The sequence below is a fragment of the Mandrillus leucophaeus genome, unplaced genomic scaffold (genome assembly GCF_000951045.1).
Source record: "Mandrillus leucophaeus isolate KB7577 unplaced genomic scaffold, Mleu.le_1.0 Scaffold629, whole genome shotgun sequence".
Classification (NCBI taxonomy): Eukaryota; Metazoa; Chordata; class Mammalia; order Primates; family Cercopithecidae; genus Mandrillus; species Mandrillus leucophaeus.
Window position 1 is genome coordinate 158,069 of NW_012106797.1, and position 7,649 is coordinate 165,717.

At 38.8% G+C, this 7,649-nt stretch overlaps 1 protein-coding gene across 1 annotated transcript in view; it reads left to right on the forward strand.

Annotated features, from left to right (window-relative positions):
• The window catches only part of SLC9C2 (solute carrier family 9, member C2 (putative)), a 92,294-nt gene that overhangs the window by 44,221 nt on the left and 40,424 nt on the right, over positions 1–7,649 (forward strand). Inside the window, exons 11-12 of the mRNA XM_012000447.1 lie at positions 2,360–2,523; positions 3,140–3,235. Coding sequence (XP_011855837.1) covers positions 2,360–2,523; positions 3,140–3,235 — 260 coding nt within the window. The remainder of the gene's footprint in view (positions 1–2,359; positions 2,524–3,139; positions 3,236–7,649) is intronic.

The following is a 7,649-nucleotide window of genomic DNA, read 5'->3' on the forward strand; positions in this document are numbered from 1 at the left end:
TTCCTTCCTTCCTTCCTTCCTTCCTTCCTTCCTTCCTTCCTTCCTTCCTTCCTTCTCTCTCTGTCTCTCTCTCTCTCTTTTGACAGCTCACTATCTTGCCCAGGCTGGTCTCAAATTCCTGGGTTCAGCCTCCAGAGTAGCTGGGACTACAGGTGCTCACCACCCCAACAGGCTGTGTTTGTTCTTCTTCATTTAAAAAAAATGATACAGGGCCGGGTGCAGTGGCTCACGCCTGTAATCTCAGCACTTAGGAAGGCCAGGGCAGGCAGATCACGAGGTCAAAAGATTGAGATCATCCTAGCCAACATGGTGAAACCCCATCTATACTAAAAATACAAAAATTAGCTGGGTGTGGTGGCACGTGCCAGTAGTCCCAGCTACTTGGGAGGCTGAGGCAGGAGAATCACTTGAATCTGGGAGGTGGAGGTTGCAGTGAGCCGAGATTGCGCCACTGCACTCTAGCCTGGCGATAGAGCGAAACTCCACCTCGAAAAAACAAAACAAAACAAAACAAAAAATCAGGGTCTCACTCTGTCACCCAGGCTGCAATGCAGTGGTGTGATTATGGCTCACTGCAGCCTGGACCTCTTGGACTCGAGTGATCCACTTGCCTCAGCCTCCCAAATACCTGAGACTATAGGTTTGCACCACCACACCCAGCTCATTTTTTTTTTTTTCTTTTTTGGTAGAAACAGGGTCTGACTATATTGCCCTGGTTGGTCTTGAATTCCTGGGCTCAAGGGATTCTCCTGCCCTGGCATCCCAAAGTGTGGAAATTATAGGTGTGAGCCACCATGCATGGTCTCGGGTTATTGTTTATAGTGAAAAGCTGTGCTTGGATTGGCAAAAGCTCACAAGGCAGCATGAGTGAAGTTAATTTGATGCCTGAAATCTTGCTCACACTTTCCTTCCCACCAAATCCCTTTGGCTGCCAGGGATCCGGACCCAGTTGGCTCTCTTTTTTGAAGACAAAATATGTGGGTTTCTCTCATGCTTCCTTTCTTGTGATTCTTCCTACTCTGTATTCAAAAGTGAGAACAGTGAGGGATTTTACTACCATGACAATGCTTTTTTTCTCTTGTTTCTTTTTTTCCCCCTCTATAAATTTTTGGTTGTATTAACCAAGTTTCAGAATTTCTTTTAACTCACTCTGGAATAAAGATTATATAGCAAGTACTTTATCTTTTCAATGTTCATTCTTTCTAGAAATACCATGTGGTACACATTTAACAGCTGCTTGTCGGATTTGAGTTTTATCAGTCAGAGGCTCAAACCAACTCCTTCCACCTGGTCTAATGCTTTTAAGCGGTCCCTCCTCATACTCTTCCAGGATTATCTTAAACACTGGGAGTACATTCAGATGTACTGGTGCCACCAAGTAGCCCACATGCCTTCATACTTCCCCTGAGTAACTGGAAAGTGGCTGTTGCCCCATCATATGGTTGGTATCTAATTGGGCAAACGAATACATTTTCTCCTTGTGTGGTCTTAGCCCTGGGAATTTTAAATCCAAGGCAGCAGGTAGTCAGATGCCTCTGTGCTCTGGGTTACAGTGAACTGATTCTGATGCTTGAGAGGGCTATCCCTGCAGACCTTTCTGGATCCCCAAACTTCAAATCACTCCATTGTACCCAGTGTCCCATAGAGAGTGAAATAAAGTTACACTGAAACATTTAGAAGCCATTTAGCCCTTGAAGAGACATTTCGTATGCAATATAAGGAGAGAACAGCTTTATTGAGATGGAATTGTGAGTAAGTAGACTAAGCTCATTTACTCATTAAACTCTTCTCTTTGGTAAGTGAACCTTATAGAAACCTCAAGAAAATGCAAAATGCTACACATTTTGAACATATTGATTCACTGGCCAGAAAACTGAGATGCTAAATTTGAGGGATCTCTATTGCACTGGCCTTTAAATGTTATTATGTACAATATAAGAAACAATTGGAGAACTTGTTACAATGTAAATTTTCAGGCCAATCTGATTCTGTAGGTATGGAGTAGAACCCAGGAATTTGCATAGTTTAATAGGCAGCCCTTCCACCTGTACCCTTTACACTTTGAGAAATATGGATTGGGTGCTTTGAAGTAGTCATGTCTTTAGCTATAGGGAAAGCAGGGAAACTAATAAACATTTTTTAGCAGTTGAGTCAGATAAAGTTGAGCTATACAGCCAAAAAGAAACAAATAGTTCGGTAATCTTCTGGAAAGTTTTGTATGAAAAATTATCCTTGCTCTAACCACTCTGGTTTGCAGGTGATCTCAAGATTTCACTACATAATCATGCAACATTTTTCTGCTTTCCCTTGCAGTCATCACTGTACTCTATTAAGGCCTTTGCTTTTGTCTCTGTCACAGATTTGTGTGTTCTTTCCCTCCCAAGACAAATGGCCTTGCAAAATGCCACTCAGCACATACAGGAGATAGTACAGAACACAATAAGTTTATCTAAAGGAGAAAAAATTTTGACAAATGTTAATTGGACCTTAGTAGAAGATAAAACGAGGATCGAATATATTCCTGTGAGTTGATACCTGGCAAAAAGTAGTTTTCCTTTCCTTCCCTTGGTCTGCCTCGCTTGCTTTAGTCTATTGTTAAAGACCTGATTCTGCTAATTAAACGTCAGAAAACTGAGGGGAGAGAGTTACTGGCTTTGCTATTTTGGTGAAATGAGTTTGAATTCTGTCTCTAAAGAGAAGGTCTTGGTTATCCAGCTTTATTTGCCAAATACCAGGAGAATGGATGTTTTTACGATCTGGCTGGTTGAGTGCCAATCAATGGCCTCTGCCAAGACAATGTTTTTAATGGCTTAAGATACTGAGAATTCTCTCCTGGTAGGAGTGTTATAAAAAGCAGAAAACACGGGCTGATTTAGAGAGCAGTCAAGCATATAGATAAGTTTAGAGAAGAATTTGGGATATAAATCTCCCCAAATGAATATTTCCTTTAGCACAATTGAAGGCAACACTTCTTACATGAAAAAACATTACCCACGTTATACACAGCTCTTCATTCTAGCAATTCTGCTTTGAATTACTGGAATCTTTGTTGAGAGTAGCACTTGCCAGTTCCTAATCATTTTTACTTATTTTTAACTTTATCTCTTTATGTTTTAAAATGTCGTCTGGTACGTTTCAGTCTTCCCACGTTTCACATAAGGATGTGGAGATGGAATCCACAACAGATGAAGCTTTAATAGAAGAAGCCAGATTGCATGTAGCTACAATACAAATGGTTGGTGCTGTTCACATAATGTTTTAAAATTTCTTGTCTTGCAATGTCTTTAATCCTGGCGTATGATTTTCAGATGACTTGAAAACTTTTCTTCATCTTCTGACAGTCTGTTGATTGTTAAAATTAATGTGTGATTTGTTAAAGTCAAAAAATAAAAAATTTCCTTCTTCCTGAGGCTTTAAGTTTAAGACACAAACCTTGTTATCCTGTTTCTATGTCTGGCAAATTTTAGCAGTCACTTTTGAGGGCCCTTAGAATAATGTTTGATGCTATTTACATACCAGATAATTAAACATTTTCAAATATTTAAATTGCTTTTATAAATGTAACATATCTGAGTTCCATTTATACAAAATTCTCTCAAGTGCTAATATAGCTGTTAGAGATACAATAAGCTAAAATAAATCTAATGAATCAAAAATTCTCTTGAAATGTTGTAATACTAATATTTAAATGTTCTAATATAAATGTAGGAAGATTACCTGGTAAAATCAAGTTTACACCAGCTCATCAAATTATATATTTTAAACTGGAGTTATAATCAAATAGAACAAATTTTATTCAATATAAAATGTATGTAAAATACTAATTATGCCCGGAATTCCTTTTTAGTTTCTTTTTAAAATTTATTGTCAATATTAAGAATTCCTAACATATGCAAAAGTAGATAGAATAGTGTAATAAATCCTCATGTACCCATCACCCAACCTTAAAAACCATCCACATGTGACCGATACCTGCTGCATCCTAAACCCCATCTTATGTATTAGTTTGAAACAAATCATACATGGCATATCATTTCATCTGTAAATATTTCAGTATATATCTTTAAATTTTAAAGTATTTTTTAAAACATAAAATACTAACATTATACTTAAACATGAATAATAATTCCTTAATAACATCAAATATCGAGTCAGTGGTAAGATTTCCAATTGTCTCAAAAATGTGACAAATACTTATTTTTACAGTTTATATTTTCAAATTGAATTCCAGTAAAGTCCACACATTGCAGTGAACTGATATGTCCTTCAAATCTCTATTAACATATAAATTCCTTCTTTTTGCTTTCATTTTTTTCTGTTGAAGAATATATTTCTTCTTATTTATTTATTTATTTATTTAGAGACAGAGTCTGGCTCTCTGTCATCCAGACTGGAGTACAGTGGCATGATCTTGACTCACTGAAACCTCTGCCTCCTGGGTTCAAGAGATTCTTGTGCCTCAGCCTCCCTAGTAGCTGGAATTACAAGTGTGTGCCACCATGCCCAGCTAATTTTTGTGTTTTTAGTAGAGATGGGGTTTTGGCACCATGCCCAGCTAATTTTTGTATTTTTAGTAGAGGTGGGATTTTGGCACGTTGGCCAGGTTGGTCTCAAACTCCCGGCCTCAAGTGATCTGCCCACCTCAGCCTCCCAAAGAACTGGGATTACAGTTGTGAGCCACCGCTCCCAGCTTGAAGAACATATTTCTTCTTAAGAAATTATTTTCATTCTTTTAAACATTTCTATACTTAGTTTAACATATTCTCAGAGTTTGAAAGTTTCTCGTCCACAGTAGAAAATTCCGTATGGCCACAAATTCTTTGCAGAGCCTCCTGTTAAAAAGTGGTATCTTTATCCTACCCCTTGAATTTGGGCTGTTCTTGTGATTTGTTTTGAGCATAAAATATGGCAAAAGTGGCTTTGTGAACGTTCTGGAGCCTAGGCATTGAGAGGATTTGTAGCTTCTACCTTTTTTCCACTCTGAATGCCACCCTGAGACTGCCATGCAAGAAGATGACCTAGCCTCTGAAGAAGGAGAAGCCACATAGAGGAAAACTGAGACAAAAGGGCCAGTACCTAACTTCCAGACTTGTGGATGAGGCTGCCTCAAGTCAAGGGGTGGGGCAATAGACTCAACTTCTTAATAGTAAGACATACACAGAATTTGTGGCCATATTTACTGTTCCACAGTTTGCCCACTGGCCACAATATTTCTACCCCTCCTACATGTAAAACAGACTCACCCTTTTCCAAGAATCCAAAAAGCTACATCCTATTTGCTATCAGATTCAAAGTCCAGTATCTCATGATCTGCAATCCAGGTGAGAGGCTCCTTGGTTGCCTCTCCTGAAGTGTGACTCCTCTTGATCTAGAGACCTGTGAACTAAAAAGACAAGTTATCTGCCCCCTAGACACCCAGTATTCAGTGATGATCAAAAAACACCACTGTTTAAGACGGGGAAGAATGGGATGGCTTGAGAAATTACTGGTCCTTGGCAATTCTGAAATCCATCTGTGCACACATACCAATTCTCCTCATTCTTTCCATTTCTGTAGGAAATAATCCATGCTTGTAGCCAAGTGACTTTCTCAGTTTGATTTCTGCCTGTAGAAAACTGGGAGGTTTATATTCACTTAGAACTGTCTCTGTCCCTTTTTGTCCAATCTAGCACAATTACCGTAAAAACTGTTTGTTTTCAATGACTCTGGTTTAGTCCACCCCACTTCACAATTTCTTATCAGGTGGACTGTTGACTGTGTCAGACAATGCAGATATGAGTCTGAGGTGGCCTTTAGTCTTGTTGAGAAGGTAGACAAAATTCAACCTTGAATCTTTGCGTGGTCTTAACAATGGGCCTTCAGCCACACCCTTGATTTGATTTGGAAGCTGAGGCCATATTTTACTGGCAGCACCCTGGATTTGGTCTTTTTTTTTTTTTTAATTATACTTTAAGTTCTAGGGTACACGTGCACAAATGTGCAGTTTTGTTACATACGTATACATGTGCCATGTTGGTTTGCTGCACCCGTTAACTCATCATTTACATTAGGTATTTCTCCTAATGCTATCCCTCCTCTATCTCCTCATGCCACGACAGGCCCTGGTGTGTGATGTTCCCTGCCCTGTGTCCAAGTGATCTCATTGTTCAATTCTCACCCATGAGTGAGAACATGTGGTGTTTGGTTTTTTTGTCCTTGTGATAGTTTGTTGAAAATTATGGTTTCCAGCTTCGTCCATGTCCATACAAAGGACATGAACTCATCATTTTTTATGACTGCATAGTATTCCATGGTGTATATGTGCCACATTTCCTTAATCCAGTCTATCATTGATGGACATTTGGGTTGGTTCCAAGTCTTTGCTATGGTGAATAGTGCCACAATAAACATAGTGTACATGTGTCTTTATAGTAGCATGAGTTATAATGCTTTGGGTATATACCCAGTAATGGGATTGCTGGATCAAATGGTATTTCTGGTTCTAGATCCTTGAGGAATTGCCACACTGTCTTCAAAAATGGTTGAACTAGTTTACAGTCCCACCAACACTGTAAGAGCATTCCTAATTCTCCACATCCACTCCAGTACCTGTTGTTGCCTGACTTTTTAATGATCATCATTCTAAGTGGTGTGAGATGGTATCTCATTGTGGTTTTGATTTGCATTTCTCTGATGAGCAGTGATGATGAGCATTTTTTTCATGTGTCTGTTGGCTGCATAAATGTTTTCTTTAGAGAAGTATCTGTTCATATCCTTTGCCCACTTTGTGATGGGGTTGTTTGATTTTTTTTTTCTTGTAAATTTGTTTAAGTTCTTTGTAGATTCTAGATATTAACCCTTTGTCAAATGGGTAGATTGCAAAAATTTTCACCCATTCTGTAGGTTGCCTGTTCACTCTGATGGTAGTTTCTTTTGCCATGCAGAAGCTCTTTAGTTTAATTAGATCCCATTTGTCTATTTTGGCTTTTGTTGCCATTGCTTTTGGTGTTTTGGTCATGAAGTCCTTGCCCGTGCCTATGTCCTGAATGGTATTGCCTAGGTTTCCTTCTGGGGTTTTTATGGTTTTTAGGTCTAATATTTAAGTCTTTAATCCATCTTGAATGAATTTTTGTACAAGGTGTAAGGAAGGGATCCAGTTTCAGCTTTCTACCTATGGCTAGCCAGTTTCCCCAGCACCATTTGTCAAATAGGGAATCCTTTCGCTATTTCTTGTTTTTGTCAGGTTTGTCAAAGATCAGATGGTTGTAGATGTGTGGTGTTATTTCTGAGGGCTCTGTTCTGTTCCATTGGCCTATGCCTCTGTTTTGGTACCAGTACCATGCTGTTTTGGTTACTGTAGCCTTGTAGTATAGTTTGAAGTCAGGTAGTGTGATGCTTCCAGCTTCGTTCATTTTTCTTAGGATTGTCTTGGCAATGCGGGCTCTTTTTTGGTTCCATATGAACTTTAAAGTAGTTTTTTCCAATTCTATGAAGAAAGTCATTGGTACCTTGATGGGGATGGCATTGAATCTATAAATTACCTTGGGTAGTATGGCGATTTTCACAATATTGATTCTTCCTATCCATGAACATGGAATGTTCTTCCATTTGTTTGTGTCCTCTTTTATTTCGTTGAGCAGTGGTTTGTAGTTCTCCTTGAAGAGGTCCTT